We start from the raw sequence: 16,591 nt of genomic DNA, 5'->3' as shown, positions 1-16,591 counted from the left end.
GCACAGTTGTAGGTGTAACTTAAATGATAAATGGTACTGATGTGTGTATATATAATGTTTAATTCTATTTGTAAATGAGAAACTATGTAACAAAATCATAGGTATGAGGTTTTCCTATTGTAATTTAATACAGGTATGAGGTTTATGGCAATATATCATAGTTAATGAAATTTCAGGTCAAAATGTCTTTAAATTGTGTACATTTTTAAATTGTAATTTCTACTGTATATTGATTATCATGCATAGTGTGATTCGATAAATTGCTTGTAATTTAAAAATATTTAATATTAAAAATAAAATACAGTTATATATTTATAATCTCTTTGTATATTTGTTCATTCTTAAACAGATGCCAGTAACGAGTCAGGTCCACAGTATAGCATAGTTGGCTACTCTGAGTTACACTTGCTAGCATCCAGATGCAGAGAAGGTACCAAAGGCTCAAAGTCGCAGTCACAGCAGATGAGTCTACACTAAATAATGTCATCACCTTTAATATCTTCAGTTATCACCCTTGTTTTAACTTCAGGTAACACAGGTAACATGTATATGTTGTCAGTAGAGAAGCAATACTTGAAATACAAACATGGTAACTTTAAAAACTGAATATTGCTTTTAATCCTAGAACTAAGTATTTGTAGGAAGAATGCAGATTTCAGAGTGCATAACTACCTTTCAGAAAACAGGTTAACTGTATGTTTTCTTAATATTTATTGAAGTTATTTATAGAAGATCATGGTATTTAATCTAAGTGCATGTACTGAACTGATGTAAGATCTCCAGGTTAATGTACTTATGTACCTGAATGGGTAGCTTCTTTCACTTGAGATTCAGACTATGTCAGTCATGACACTGCCAGCGGCGTGAAAGAGCTGTTTTTCCTCATTACCTGTTGAGATATGATGGCACAGCAATGTAAGTAGATAATGGAGGCTGGTTTGGAAGCCCCCGCATCTGTCTGACAGCTGTTCGTGGCTCCTGGAAACTGTTTAAACCTGGGAACAAGAAACTGATATCAAGATGATGACTTCGTTAGCTAAAGTATAACTAGTGGGCTGAAACTTGACCAAGATACTGCTTGTTACTGAGAACAGATGTAAAAGATCCCATCCATGGCACTAACTGGCTGTCTTGATACAGAGCTTTACTATCAAAGAATCTGAGCTCTCACAATCTATCAGCAGCAACCGTCTTGCAGGGGATGGAAGTGCTTTGGCTCTGTGCCCTTGTTATGCAGGGGATACAGTAACTTGCATTGCCCAGGGCAGAACAGAGAATTGAGATAGCCTTTCTCCTCTGCCACCTGAGGACACTCCACATGCTGAAGTAAGTCTGGGACTCACCCCTCCTGCAGTGATAAGAGTGTATCTATCTGTGTGGCTTAGCTTCCATCGGTCTGACAGCACCGCTTCTATATGCTGCACCAGTTCTGCCTCCCCTGGGAGCGTTGTTGTAATTGTCTGTTTTCACTCGGAGCCCTGTGACCCTCCAAACCACAGGAGCCTTGTGCTCCCGGCTACCTCCCCACAATTTCCCCCTCTGTGTGGGAAGAGGGCTGTGGCAATGCTGTGCATGCACGACTCCTCTACCGGAGTCCAGCTCTGAACCGTGCTGCTTGGCCTCAGTGCAGCAGGGTGCCGGTAGGGACCAGTTGTGGTGTTTTGCACGCCTGCTGGCAGCTGCAGGGCCCGCCCCCGCCGCTAATGCGACGTGTCGTGTCGCAGCCACCTCTGGCGTGGCGTGGCGAGCAGCGAGCCTGTCTGTCGGTCTGTCACAGACTGCTGCACAGCCCTGGGGCTGCTGCCTCGCCACACTGCAGGCAGAGCTCCGGGGCACAGCGGCAGCACCAGCCCTGGGGGCTCCTGGCAATGCTTCCCCACACTGTCCCTTGGGCTCCCCTCTCAGCGTGAGGGAGCCTCATGGGCTCCTCTTTCGCAGGTTCCTCACAGGCTCCTCTTCCCGGGGCCCTGAGGGCAAGCAGTGCCCCAGCTGCCCCCACGGACCCTGCCGCTGCTCCTGGTTCCTCGGAAACCTCTGTCATGTCCTCCTTTGGGCTCTAGGGGCCTTCTCCATGGCTGGTGACAGCGGTAAGTCACAGAGGATGAATGTTAGCCCTGATGGATGGATATAGAGGCTTGCTGGTATTTGGCTGTTCTTTCTTTTTGGTTTCTCTTGACAACCCCAATCTTGAATCCTGAATCCCCTCTATCTCCCACTTCTTTCTCTGCACCCATGCCGTCTCTCTGGGTGTGCCAAGGATTCTGGCTGTGGCTCCATGAGGTAGTTGCTCAGGGGGTTACAGCAGTGGTGTGTGGCAGTCTGAAAGCAAACTTCAGCCAGCTGAATACTCTTATCCCATGTCATCCCATTTGCTCACCCTCACCTGCAATTTCTAACACTTATTCTTTGCTCCTGTGGTTTGTTGAAGTGTCCTGAGCTGTCCTTAAAGCTTTCTCTGCTGGCTGCTTCCATGAACCTCCTGTTACCTCTCAGGCAGGGAACTGAGTTCTGTAAAGGCCCAACAGCTGAAAATACACCTAAAAAGAGAGAGAGAGAGAGAGAGAGAGAGAGAGAGAGAGAGAGAGAGAGAGAGAAGTGGTTGTTACTGCAACACAGCTGGGAACTCTACAGTCTGCTGCAGCTAATGGTGATAACCTGTACTGGGATGGCACCTGTGGCAAGTTTCCTTTATTGGCTCACCAACTTCTAAAACCACCCATATATTAGCATCAGCATACAAATGCATTGTTTAAGACCAAACCTTTCTGTGACTACATGGACTGGTTGAAGGTGGAGGGAAGAATTTTTAGAAACAGTCACAGTAACACTGATAGTTGCTTTTTAGAGGAAGGGTTGCTGTGAGACTGCTGTCTTCAAGTGTGGCAGAATCAGAGCTAGGGGAGAGTAAAACTTCACTGTCATCACCTGCCCTGCTAACACAAGAGGAAGGAACATTGCTGTGGCTTTTTGGATAAATTGGACAATAAATAGCACTCTGCTACACTCATACTGGGGCAGTAGCTGCAATTATGCCCCATCATTATTTGATTGTTGTTGAAAAGGGAAATGCCCTTTCCCGGCAGCTGTCAGTCACACAAGAAGTATAGCGTGTTACTTTGGGTGTATAGTAGGAATCCTGCTAATGCTGCATCAAACTTCTCTAGCCCTCATTATATCTAGGGTCCCCCCTTGCTTCAAAATTTACTATTTTGTTCTGTGTTATTAATACCCAGACTACTTCTGACCTGTATAACAGCATCAAAAAGCAGAACTGAGAGCTGGGAAGACCACCAGCAAGGAATTGCTGCTTGCACAGTTGTAGCAGCTACAGCTGGCACCTCAAGGATGCGACAGAGTAAACAGGGAGTGAAAGACACCTGTGAAGGGGCTTGGGAAAACAAGAAACAAATCTCTAGCTGAGAACTGCTCATCTCCTTGTAGTTAGTACCTGGCCTGCCTGCTTTCCCCTCTTTGCTTGTCTGAAAGAAAAATAGGCTGTGTGCGTGAAGAAACTGCGGGAATCGTGCTTGCGAGTGTTGTGGACTGGCCCAGAATGCAGAGAAGCTGTGGGTGAAAATGTTACTGGCTAAGAGTTTGAGCTACATGAGTTAGTGGGTCATGTTTCCCTCTAGTGGACTGCTCATAAACACAGTAGAAACCTATTCCTACAAAAAGCAATTACCCGGAGTTTGAGAAGTTACTTTGAATAAAAGCCTGAGGGTTCTGTCTAATGCTCCACACACAAATCTGCATACGTATGATGAGGCACTGTGTGGTTTTATTACTTTTGATAGCTGGAGCTAGGAAAAAATAGAAGCATGTGAGATAGAGGCAATATGTTATCAAACCTAATTGATCATTATGTTTCTGGCACGTTTTGATTTGCGGCTCCCTCTTCCCACAGGCTTTTTTCTGGTTGAGATCTGTAGATCTGAAAAGCAGAATCTCAACTTGTTTACATTTCTGTTCTGTTTTCTCTTAAGGGAGACCCTGCTTCTACATGCTATACTTACATAGTTATTACCAGTGTTGTCAAGTGCCATGACTGCCTAAACTCTCTTTTCATGTAAACCACTGATAACACCATAGCTGAGAGGAGACTGCGGCCAGCACTTCTACCATCCAAAGATGATTCCAGCACAATGATTACTAGTGACTTCAGCACTATTTGAATGTGCTGTCAGTTCAATGGAGGAAGCAGGGTTTAAATCCATTTTTATGCTGGAAAAAACGATTTGGCTTCAGTTTAAGCGTGCCAGTAGACACCTACAAATGAATGGTCAACTACTGGCTGAGCCTGGAGACCATTTGCTTATGTTGCATGCAGTGAGAGGAGAGATCTCTCCACTTTGAGGCCTATAGAAGAGAAGGTAGAAAGGTGTCTGTTTTTCACTTGCCTTTCCATCCCTGAGGGCTCCAGGTGGTGTTCACTGCATCTATGTTTTAGTAGTTCCATTCACTTGGCTTCTGCTTCCTCTGTAACCCCTTCCAGCTGAAGGGGGAATCTGTTCTCTGAAAACGGATGTTCTCCTTGATTCATTGGCATAGCTCATCTTGGCTGGTACCATCCACAACTTCTAAAATGCTCATCGCTAAATTGAGTCAGTGGTGGTCTTCCAGTATGGAACAAACTTCTCAAACCTGCATCAGATCATTTGTTTGGTGTTGAACTGTTCAACAATTAAAGATATTGGTGTCATGTTTTTACAGCACATTGATGCTTAATACCAGTACATCTACTGAAACATGAAGACTAAAGCCAAAGGGAAGAAGCAAAAGAATACTGTTGATAAAGAAGCATTTTCAGAGGAGTCAGCAATGAAGAACAAAGAACTGGTGGAATGCTTGAGACACAAAGAAAGGAGGAATGGGAGAAGTAAGGAGAGCAGCAAGATTACTGCGGCCAGAGCCAAGCATCCTTGGAGCAGTAAAGACAGACATTTGAGGAGACTGGAAAGCAACGAGCGGGAGAGGCAGAGAATGCACAAGCTCAACAATGCGTTCCAGGCCTTGCGGGAGGTAATCCCTCATGTGAGAGCTGAGAATAAACTTTCCAAAATAGAGACTCTCACATTGGCCAAAAATTACATTAAATCCTTGACCTCCATTATACTCAATATGTCCAACGGACACTTCCCAGCTGCAGAAGGGATGGGGGGAGCCTGGGGGTCCAAACTGTGCCAGCATTATCAACAGCAGTATGCGGATGATGATCATGAGGAACATCTGCAAAAACATACCACATAGATTTATAGCTTCAGCAAAAATACCTACAGTTAGCTTACTACCTTCATTCCTCTTCCTACTTGCATGATAATACATTTCAGTACATAGCTGGAGGTAAAAAATAATCTTTTAAATTCTCTCTGTCCTCCTTTTTTTCCATAAAAAGACAAACAGGTAACACTAACAGCTATAGCTTGTGCTGCATATAAAGTTACCCTAAATTATAAGGAATTTTCGGAGCTTATACTCCTGGGAAAGGTTGTGAGTTCACTTTTAAGGCCTGAGTCACCCGAGTTTGCTCGTATTTATAGAGAATCTTGGCTGTAACACTGATCACCAACCATTCAGTGAATTGGTTCTTGTCTGTCTTGTTACTGAAGAAAATCAACGTTGATGGCAAACTTGACAAAATTGGCGAGCAAAGTAGCACTTGTGAAATTGGCCATCAAATCTGAGTATTTATCTTGAGTGCTTTGGATCAGCTCTGAAAATGGCTGAAGATGATGGAAGACTCTCTTGCTTTATTTGGGTCCAAAACAGAGATGCATTACTGTATTTAAAATGCACAGTATGATTTCAAACCTTGCAAAGCATAAACTTTTAAAATACTTCTAAGCAACTACAAAGCTATCTTAGATCGTAAACTGTTTAGAGTAAGGACATTTTATGGCTTATGTTTCTGAAGCATCCAGCCTTGTGGAGTTTTTCTTAAGTGGGTCCTTTGGCTGCCGTTGTAATACAAATATTGTTGTAATACAAATATTAAATAATGATGAATCAGTCATCTTTGCAAAAAGTATAAAAAATGTTTTAGTCTTAAGCTAGGCAATGATCTTTCCAATTACCAATTATTAGCTAATGAAGCTTGTAATGTGATTGGGATTCTTTCTGGACTAGTGCTAGATTCTGGTGTCATGAAACGTAATAAATGAAGCAGGAGCTCTTCAAACAGGAAAATTATTTTTTTAATCTGTTTCCCATCTCATTGGAAAATGTTTTGTCACTGAAAAATTCTCATTTCCTCTTTCAAAGGAAAGAGTAAACTTTTCTTTGAAAGGTTTCACAGACAGGCTTGCAAGGGATGTGAATTACTCTTCACCACGGACATGTACAGGTATATGATGTGGAACAACTTAGTGTTGTCTCTGTGTGGTTGTCTTACTTGGGGGGAGAGAAATGATTTGGATCCTGCTTTCTTGACTTCGATTTCCTTAGGTTCCAACCTGTTTTCGTGCATGTTTAGGATGTCTGTGGTTGGCCATCCTACTAAAGTGTTAGTGAAAGTATTACCTTGTCTCTTACAGATTTGACTTGCAGTAATGGTGCTGCTGTATCTTACTTCATACAACAGGTGTTCCTTATCTGTAATTCACTTAACATATGTTGTCTAATTGTAATGGGAGATATGAGTAACACTAAGGCATTTTCTTTCAGTTCTTATACCCCTTCTTTTACAGCAAGAGATGCTTTATTAGGCTTTAATTAGTGATTTCTCACCATACATTTTTCATTTAACAAAATTTTCTCTTCTCTACTGTGGAAGCATATTGCTAGTGCTCAGCTGTCACAGTGCTTCTCTACTCTTCTACAATGAACCAGAAAGGGAAGCAAACTATCAGGCGGTATGTAAACATATCTAAATACACATAGCATCCTTCTGGTGATTTAACTTGTAAAATCCACTGTCCTTCTGGGATGGGGGAACTGGATGCTATAGCCTGTGTTGAAAATGAAACGTTACCCCCTCCCTGCCCTGGTGACTCACAGTTCTAACCTGCTCGTGCAATGACTGCAGCCTGATGGAGGTCCTGTGAAATCCTCCCGCGGCTGTGAGGGCATCGTTCTGACCGGGGTGTATGAGCCGCGGTGGCAGGGAGGGCCGGTGATGGCAGGGTGCCTGGGGCGGCAGGGGTTTGTGCCAGGCAGCAGCGGCCATGAGGCACATTGGCAGGAGTGCCCCAGGCCCTGTCCAGCCTCAGTCCTGTGTGGTGTGAGGGGAGCGGAGGCTGTGTGCTGTGCACTGGTAATTGGAGCTACATTTGTGGGATTCTTTCAAAGTCATTAGGTCCACCAGACCTGTGCATTACACAGGAGATGTGAGCATTTTCCAGGTCCTCAGTGCCTTCTCAGATGTTTGTGGGAGAGCAGGTGGCCGAGGTGCTCTTTGGTTACTTTGGCAGAGGAAGGAACCGAGTGAGTTGGAAAACCAGTATTTTAACAGTGCTGTGGATGGAATAATTGCCTATCACTCCAAGCGCCGCTTCCTGGTGCTGTTACAAGTACAGAGTTCAAATGCTTGCGGCAGCGTATTTCTGATAGGACTTACTGCAAACAAAGAGGCATTATTTCAAATATCAGGCCCCAAATGGCATGCAGTACCTGGCTGCTGCTGCGGTACCAAAGAGACCAGAGGCTAGCCCTTCTCTCAGTGCTGCCACCCTGACGAACCACCAGGCACAGCACCAGCACACTTAAACACAGCAGCAGCAGCTGGTGCCCAAAGGGTCCTTTGCTGCAAAGTGCTACTCTTGAGGATGTGTCAAAAGGGATTTCATAAAAGGCGTATTTTTCTGATAAATTACTTTTATTTTTCAAAATCGTTTTAGTTTAAAGTCACTTTTCCTGTTTTTAATTAGCCATAACAATGATATATCTTTTTAAATTAATCCATTTTCTAATCAACAGTTTCAAAAAGCATATAATTAATATTCAGACATAAGTTACCTGTGTTCACTTAAAGCCAGTGTTTTACAGTAAAGTAGGTGAAACTTGACAGTGCAGGGAAAATGCAAAGGAACATTATAAAGCTTATTGTATGGAATTGATTTGCTAGTTGGCCATGTAGACACTATTAAAGAAAAAAGCCTTTTTTGATATGCTGCAGAGAAAATACAATCCTAATAATTCTCTAAAAATACATGATAAAGTTATTTATTTGGACAAGATACTGTGCAAGTTATGCAAAACCTGTTTATGGTAATTAGCGCAAAACATTATGGTATTTCCACAATGCATGTATAAAACAGAAATCTATAATCACATATTGGAAAGATCAACAGATTTTTTTTTTAAACAGTAAAGCATCTTCAATCTTCATTCACATTTGGGTTTCGAAACAGTGCTTTCCTTGGCATTAAAATACCAAATATATTCTTTAAATACGTGCAAACGTAAGCTTTACTTCTACAAATACAGTACTGAGACCACACCACACTGCTTATCGTATAAAAATAACTTCATATATAGTCACACATACTGAGGGAAAATGATTGTAAACTGCTGCCAGGGGAGAAAAGGTGGTGCCTTCCTGAAGCTATTGGGAGAGAATGCTTTCTCAGCACTTCCCACAGACTGGATTTCAAATAATGATTTCAAACAATTTCACATCACAGTTCTAAGATAAGTAAAAGACAGGAAAAATGCTTTTCTGGGGGAAAAAAAAAAGTGGTTTCTTGCTGGAAGAAGGAATGAATCAATTGCTTGCTAAAAGCGAAATGCAGAGCCGCCTCCTAAACCTGCATAAGTATATGGTGACAAACTCCACTGGTACCAGCACAGTTGTTTTGAATTCTTACCACTGTGAAGCCAGAATCTTATTTAAGACCTGCTCTTTTCTTTTATGCTATGAACATATAATTTGCAATTATCTGGTGCACAGTCTAACTCCTCGAGCATCTGGTCCCTTCCAACATCATAAGGTAGGTATCTGTATACCTTAGTGATTAGGGTTCCAGTTAAGATGGAGACTAAACATGATCTATTGCTGTTTGTCCTGACAATCTAGCATGAGACTTTGCCTCTCTAACCAAGACTGAATAGGGCCATGCTCTCTACATAGTCTTGCTGAAACCAGTGATTCTTCTTGTTAAGCTATTTCTTGAGTGCCAAGATAGCAAAAAATTGGCCCTTACTGGTAACTGCATCCTAAGGTGAGTTGTACAGAATTTAATTTTACTGATGTGAGCAAGAGAAGCGTGACCAAACCTACAGGCTTATGTAAACAGGGCTCACATGGACAAAGTTATGTGCATGTATGGATGTTTGCAGTGCAAATCGTGGAAATGCTTGTAATTCAGTTATATTGGTATCTCTGCTCAAATATGAATCTGAAGCGTAGCATGGAAGACAACGTGAATATGAGAAATGTAGGGACGAGAACTGTAATACAAAAATTAAATAAATGTAATGGTAAAATTAAATAAATGGCCATATGCAAAGATTCACATTTGTATAGTTTTGTAGCAGCTATGGTAAAGGGTCAGAAATACATTGTGGCTATAATGCTTGCCTGTTTTGACAAAACTATTAGTTCTGTTAAGTCACATTTTACACACGACACAGTCGAAGAAATCAGTATTAAAATTACCCCACTGTAAATTCCAGTTCAGTAAAACATAAGTAGCACAAAACTATCATGTTTTTCTCTCCAGGTCATGGACATTCACATGGACATTCAGTTTCTTTTTAAATTATGTTTACTACTGCTTGTTTGCAAAACGTAGACAGTGGCAACTTAACAATTAACTGCACTTCTGTCCAAGTCTTGTCTTTCACTGACCATCAGAGGGGTTTTGGAGGGTACCGCTCTCCCTTTACTTTCATTTTCTTCCAAGTCCTTTGATACTGCAGAGTTTTCTTCAGAAGTGTCTTGCATAGCGACCCTAGATGCTTCAGTTGCATTTCCTCTGACTGTAATGTGTTCCCATCCACCCTACAGAAGAGTGATAAAGAAACATAAAAGGAGAAACATCACCCTGTAATTACAACACTTGATGTGATGCTTTATGTACGCTACTACTTTTATATGGCTTATTCATATAGAAAATAATCCTGCTCTGGGCTCAGTCAGAAAAAAGGCTCCTTGTAAAACAAAACAAAAGTGTGATTGCATGTGTAACTCCCCAAAAAAGAATGTGCATATTCACCTTGTCCTTTAAAATTCACATGCAGCACCCACCATTGACATTGCTGTTTCTTTTGAGCAGAGCGCCTAGAATGGATGAGTATAAGGAAGGGCTCTCAGAGTATTTCCCCTGCCTCTGGGTTGGGCTGGGGGGTTCTGAGGCTCTGAGCCTGCGCAGAGATAGTGCTGGTGAGGGCTGCCGCTTCCCTTGGGAGGCCATGGGGAGAGGCTCCCAGACAGCTGGGCTGGGAGACCTCAGCCAGGGTCCCCTTGCATCCCCTGGGGTGCCGAGGTGCTAGTGGTTGCCCCCCATGAGCTCCAGTTCCAAGGAAGCCATCCTTCTGCCTGGCCATGGGCCCCACTGATCCGGACTGGGGGACTGCCCAGCCTCCTATAGAACCACTGCAGATTTTCCACCCATCTGCAAGGGGCCAAAACATTGAAATAGCCTTTCTGAGAACACTGAGGGTAATACAGGGAGCAACAAAGAGGAATAATCATGCGCAGAGGAGGAAGGAATCCACTTTTTAAAAATGCTACTTACTTTTATTAATTTTTCCATTATAACTTTTTAAATGACCTATTTAAAATGAATACTTATCAAACGTAAATAAATGACTTCCCAGCAATAATTGTACAAGCCATTATATTTAACTTAAAAAAGGAATTAAAACTGGAGAACAAACGTTGGTTTCCTGCAGGTGTGTGCAAGCTTTAGAAAGCCTGCCTGCTCAGCAGGCTAGTGCTTTGCTTTCTGCACAGTGCCCATGGGCATTTGGTACCAGCTTTAAAGCAGCATAATGTCCTCCAGCACTTACCCCAATTCCGTAGTCCCATGAGAGGCCTTTGGGCTCCATTGGCTGAACGCCAGTGCGGTGGCACACTGTCCCACAGCTCAAACTGTGACTTCCTTGCACTTTGTCAGCTATCACCCAGACCTCAAAGAAAGCAAAAACTGGCAATAAAATGCATTCCTCATGCTGCTCTTCCCAGATGTGAAAATCCTGATTCGCTTTACCACATCAACAGACTAGTCTTGACTCTGGAGTAGGCCAAAACTGCTCTGATTTAGTCAGAGGGACAACCAAACAGGTCACTAGATACCAGAGTTGTAGTGAAAACATTGCCAGATAGTAAGACTTGGCAGGAAAGAGTTTATATATATATAACAATTTTTAAAACTATATTAATAAGGCTTTTTAAGGCAAAGGACTGGCCATATCACTATTGCATTGGTCTCATTTTTTTGTCCTGCTGTTGGAATTCCAGCACTTACTTAGATCATCATCTTGTGGAATAAATAAAGCTAAACAAAAAAAAAAATCCTGAAAAAAAAATAATTACAAAAACATGTTAAGCATAATTTTTAGTAAACTAATATGATACCAGGAGACAATACCCACCTGGTCCAGGGGCCCTACAGACATTTTGCGGATATTATTTGATACATAATCCCAAGTAGATCCTTGAGGGTAGCTTGGTGTGATACCTTGCCGGTACCAAAGGTTGCCTATAAAATAAATAGTCCTGGTTACAGCTCTGCCTAAAGTGCTAGTAAACAACGTAAGAAATCAGTAGTTAATACTTTCTATGTTTTGTGGGCATGCATCACTGGGGGCATTGACTAATGTTTTACAGCAAGGGAAGATGAATTTCCTACTTTAGAATTTGTATTTCTGCAGTTACTCTTTATAACTTTCTGGAAAACAGCAGCTACACTGTTTTGAAAAATTTCTTGAGGAAAAAATATTTATATAAAGAACTATGCATTAGAGAAGTAAAACATGAGGTCAAGATAGCTGAAGGAGACTGGTGTTAAAGGCTTGTTTCTTTCACAAAACAATCCTTCACAATGTTTCTTGCGATGGTGGTGCTATTTCTAGCTTTCTCAACAGGAAGGTGTTCTTCAGTTTTGTACATTCTAGGGTTTCAGACACAAAGTCCTTCCATGGAATTCTCTTTGAGGTTCACCTGTTACTTTTTTTTTTCTTGCAAAAACGGTGTAGGCGATGGATTGTTGTTACCTATGGCACTACATGTCTCTGAATACAAGAGTATTCTCTAAGAGCAGCAGTGCAAGCAGAAGGTTTGACTTGGACTCTCCTTTTAAATCAATCTAATAAATACCGATGTAGTTTTTCTACCAATGATAAGTAATTTTTAAAAAATCCTTACCGTTCTTATCCAGCACAAACACAGATGTTCGTCCTACTGAGACTTGTTTTAACTTTTGTTTTTGAGGTGAAGGAATATGGTACCAACAGTCACCTAAAAGTCAGAAATACTTGAGTAAAACACTGAGAAAACAGGATTATGTATGAGAATTCTGGGAAATAGCTGCAGTGGCAATGCATACCTGTGCAAGAAAACTGTGAATGACATTACACTTGATGTATTTTTGCTAGCTTGTTTTTAGAGATGAACACTGTTTCTAAATCACCCAAGTGAAAAGCAAATTAACTGCTCTAATTAACATGATGCTGATTATTCATATCCCTTATTTTGTATAGCCTATTGGAAAGACCTCTACTAAAAATTGTATTCTCTAGACATGGCACTGTAGTAGAGCTTACATCCTGTATAAGAGGAAGATTGTAACCAAAACTAGTACAAGTACTCACCTGCAGGTTTCTTTGGAGACACTGAGCCCCGGTAGAAGGCAGAACCATCTCTAGCAACAGCCCACACCTGGTAAAATGCTCCAATGGAGATGGAAATGAAGGGCTGATCTGTTCCCACATGAAGCCAGGATGTTCCCTGACAAATCGTGGAAGAAATTGTGAAGCAATGGTTAAAAACTCCATGGGAAACCACGATAAAATTATTTTGATTATTACCAAATGGGGAAAACCCTAGGTAGTAAAAAAGACTGAGTAATAATTCTTTTTAGAAAAAATAAAAAATTAGGATGACTGAACAGAAACAAGGTCTCTGATCCTCAAAGATACTTGGATATTTAACTCTTTTAAATTAATAGCTATGTTGGACTATACCAGACCTTTTTCAGTTGAAATCACTGAAATTTAGGGACCTGCCTGTCTCTGAATGGTTGGGATCGAGATCTCTTTCTTTCTCTTTCTTCTCTCCTCCTTTTTTCAAATAATATCTTTTTTGATTATATAAAGCAATAATCTCACGAAAAGCAACAGATTGAAGTCTGTCTGGCTTCAGATTCCAGACACAGAATTCCATTTCTTGCTGTTGCACTGCCATACGGACCTGTGCTATTGTAACAGACTGAGTAGGAAGAAAAAAAATTCATCCCTATAAATTTTCATCTTCTTGCAGTTTTTCTCCAAATTCCACTGAAAGTATATTTTCTTTCCAATTGTAAATATGGCTTAAAATTAGTGAATATCAATCCTAATTTGTTGTTTTAGCACATGTATTTTATTAGGAAAGGTTCCTATTGAAGCTACTCAAACTATTTGTTCCTTTCTGTGTACCTTACTGGACCTGTACTCATTATTTCTGTCCCAGTTCATAGAAAAGTCAGTAGGTACATCCAGGCCCACCTGCCTTTGAAATAAGCAAAGTCAGTTCCAGGCTCTGAAAAGTCCATGGACAAACTCCTATTTCTATCAGTGGGCATTAGGTTAGGGCCATAGTTAGAGAACTTCTATTCCTAGGCAGTTAAATGAATAGGATATACACATTATTGACGATGGAAAAAAAAATGGAACTAAGCTATCAGTGCAGAAAGTGGAAGTCAAGTACTTCAAGAGGAGATACAGAGGGGATAGATTAGAATAGAGTTGTTCAATTGGAAGGGACCTTCAAAGATCATACAGGGATGAGAGGCTACTGCAAATAATGTAGCACAAGCTAAAGCAGATTATGCAAGAGAAAGAACATTGAAAAAAATGTGGGCAGAAAACTGTCACAGTTGATGGACAAGGACTTTAAAATCTGGGACATGAAAGGGAAAAAAATAAGGTACTTTGACAGAAGGCACTGCATGTCTCTGTGTATGTACTTGCAAAATTACATTAAATACATCAATAAGGCAGTAAAAATAAACAAGGAGCCTTACAGATGGGTTTTGCTGTGTCACTCCAAGTCTGCAGAGCACGTCTCCTTTGTCACTGATTGCCCACAGTGCTACTGATTCTTCATCAGCTGCATCTGAACTGGGAATTATGGAGATGTCCCACAGGGTAACAGGAGGCACTTCCAGCCATGGCCCGCTGGTGACTATCTTACATTTTCTGAAGCAAAAAAACCCCAGACCCATTAGAAGTATGTACTTTCTATAACTGAATTTGTTCCTTGGTCCATTGGTGACTTTAGTGTGAACAATCCTGAAGTCTTCATTAAATAGGTACAGTAAGAATTAGCTTTTTTTTTTTTTTTAATTTGAAAGGGTTTTCAACAATCATATTTTGCATCAGGTTTTGAATTCTGACATCTTATATCTGTTCTGATTTCACAAGTTGTTTTTTGTTGTTGTTTAGAAAAAAATAGATAAAATCAAGGCCACCAAAGAAGGTTTTGCAGCTTTAATTTCTCTGCTTCCTAACGCTCTAAAACTCAGTGGGCAACAGATGAATCATAGATATTTGACCCCAGCTAGGAATCCCATTGTACTGAGAACTTCACACCCAATTCATTCCTTCCTCTGCCTCGGGTAAGGGAACCACTTTACAATTTGTTTTTTGGTGGTGACTGTTAAAAAGCAAGTGTAGTATCCTGAGGTAAGCAGAGAAAAGGCAGTTTTGAGTTAAGAGTTGGAGGTAGGTCATCCTGGAAATCAGTGTATTCTGGAGGGAATCTGCTGCAAAGCAGTGCTGTCTTAGGGAAACTATATTAGATTTTATCATCACAGCAGCTATTTCTGTGTGTAAAGAATGTCCTAAAAAACTTGGGGCATTCCTCTGTTCCCAAATCTGAAAAATAAGATCCAGCCCTGAGCTGTTCCTTACCTGTTTGCAATTTTAAATTGATAGTCAACGTAGGAGGAAATGTTTAGGTTTAAGGGTATTTCTCAAGTTGCTTATTTTGATCAAATGGATGTTATCTGGTTGGTTGCACATCCTGGAACAACAGTTTGCTTCAGGACCTTAGTTAGAAGATACTTTACAAAGGCCAAAATACTAGCTTTGCAGCCTCAGTATCAAATAGAACAATGCGTAACTAAATTCACAGCAACTTCTTAGCACAGTTATTAGATAGCCTAGTACGGAAAGCATAGAAAAGCTGAAAAAACAGTAAATGCAGACTTTCACTGCTTAATGGAATATAATGGCAGTTCGCTATTTTCCTGGACCCGTCTGAATATAGTGTACTTTGATTCAAATGGGGCTGGGATTATCTGTGGCCTAGTGCATGGTACGTGGAATTCATATGTTAAAACAACTAATAGAGATGACATATTTCAGCTGTTACAAGTGAACTAGTACGTACTAATATACCTAGACTTTATTGTTCCTTGATTATTTACCGTAAGGAAAAACAGATACAGAGAATCACCAGCTGATTTTGTCTACAGATCCCACAAAATCAATTAGGTTATCTACTGTAAAGGCTTCAGATAGAGCCAGAGTGCTAAAGATCCTGAGCTTATCCTGGAGGTGGTTTAGTTACTGCATGTTTTATTACTGCTTTTGTTGATTGTGTGACAACCCTCCCCCTCAAGTAAAGGAGATGATAAGGGAGCAGCTAGCATCAAAGCTTGTGTTTGTATCTTAGTTCCTCACCTTGCCCAGCGCCTCCGTCGGACGAAGTCTTTCATTGTCTTGTGGCCATGGTAGGATCTACCAAAACAAATGTAAATATGTATTCACGAGGATGTCAGAGCATCTCCAATTTCAGTGACAGCCTGAGAGCATCGTCTGTGTATCTGCCCACCGGACACATCTGCTAACTTTAAAACACTTGGAACTTCTGTTTGCTAAGGTGACCTTCACCTTGCTGCCCTACCTCCCCAACACATTTCAGTGTTAGTGTCCCCATACCATGAGAGAAATCAAGGCACGCTTGCCCCTGTCAAAGTATGCTTTATGTGCAAAACAGCAAATGAGGAAACAAGAACTTAAAAATGCCTGCTAGGATTTTAGGCAGAAAAAGATATCTCCTTACGCTGGAAAGTCTGCTGCATACTGCCAGCCTTCCCGATCTGTTCCACCTGAAGTACTAAAATCAATGTACCAGTCGGATACCTATTGTCAGAAGGAGACAATAAGAAGCACAATCAATACCTACTGTATCATAATAATAACCTTTTTCAGTATTTCCCCTTCTACTTTTTGGAGTGCAATGACTTGCTAAAAACCTTCTAATACTTGCAATATAAATTCATACAGAGGTTCCCAAGTCTTTTTAATTCAGCTGAAGACAAAGCAATCTGAAGAGAAGTCTAAGTCCCACTAAACAACAACAAAACCCCCTCAATGCTTAATGTTCTTTTGACTATGGAAGTTTATTGCTATTGTATAAATAGGGAAACCAAGGTTAAATGTAATG

At 41.1% G+C, this 16,591-nt stretch overlaps 3 protein-coding genes across 7 annotated transcripts in view; 2 read left to right on the top strand and 1 right to left on the bottom strand.

Moving 5' to 3' along the window:
* LMTK2 (lemur tyrosine kinase 2) overlaps positions 1 to 485 on the top strand; it is a 43,341-nt gene extending 42,856 nt beyond the window's left edge. Inside the window, exon 15 of the transcript XR_010825021.1 lies at positions 350 to 485. The gene's annotated coding sequence lies outside the window, so the exon portion shown is untranslated. The remainder of the gene's footprint in view (positions 1 to 349) is intronic.
* Positions 441 to 8,306, top strand: BHLHA15 (basic helix-loop-helix family member a15). Of its 2 annotated transcripts, none has more exons than XM_048065622.2 (2): positions 441 to 538; positions 4,711 to 8,306. In XM_048065622.2, exon 2 carries the CDS (start codon positions 4,747 to 4,749, stop codon positions 5,245 to 5,247), a length of 501 nt encoding a protein of 166 aa, XP_047921579.2. In that variant the 5' UTR covers positions 441 to 538; positions 4,711 to 4,746; the 3' UTR covers positions 5,248 to 8,306. The 2 variants fall into 2 exon arrangements, with proteins under 2 accessions (XP_047921579.2, XP_047921574.2); XM_048065617.2 differs by lacking the exon at positions 441 to 538 and adding an exon at positions 1,947 to 2,087.
* TECPR1 (tectonin beta-propeller repeat containing 1) overlaps positions 7,813 to 16,591 on the bottom strand; it is a 29,889-nt gene continuing 21,110 nt past the window's right edge. For 3 of the 4 annotated variants that reach the window (XM_013177069.3, XM_013177070.3, XM_048065458.2), the window contains 8 exons: positions 16,208 to 16,287; positions 15,826 to 15,882; positions 14,163 to 14,337; positions 12,751 to 12,886; positions 12,305 to 12,397; positions 11,533 to 11,639; positions 10,948 to 11,067; positions 7,813 to 9,937 (listed from right to left, as the gene is read on the bottom strand). In XM_013177069.3, the coding sequence (XP_013032523.3) occupies positions 9,740 to 9,937; positions 10,948 to 11,067; positions 11,533 to 11,639; positions 12,305 to 12,397; positions 12,751 to 12,886; positions 14,163 to 14,337; positions 15,826 to 15,882; positions 16,208 to 16,287 (966 nt within the window). In that variant the 3' untranslated portion in view covers positions 7,813 to 9,739. The remainder of the gene's footprint in view (positions 9,938 to 10,947; positions 11,068 to 11,532; positions 11,640 to 12,304; positions 12,398 to 12,750; positions 12,887 to 14,162; positions 14,338 to 15,825; positions 15,883 to 16,207; positions 16,288 to 16,591) is intronic. The other variant, XM_013177071.3, reaches the window with a different exon arrangement.

The sequence above is a fragment of the Anser cygnoides genome, chromosome 15, assembly GCF_040182565.1.
Source record: "Anser cygnoides isolate HZ-2024a breed goose chromosome 15, Taihu_goose_T2T_genome, whole genome shotgun sequence".
Classification (NCBI taxonomy): Eukaryota; Metazoa; Chordata; class Aves; order Anseriformes; family Anatidae; genus Anser; species Anser cygnoides.
The sequence above is the reverse complement of the archived record's forward strand: the minus strand, read 5'-3'. Positions and strand labels throughout refer to the sequence as shown.

Coding starts and splice junctions, on each gene's coding strand:
- BHLHA15 (XM_048065622.2), top strand. CDS start 4,747: ATGAAGACTAAAGCCAAAGGGAAGAAGCAAAAGAATACTGTTGATAAA.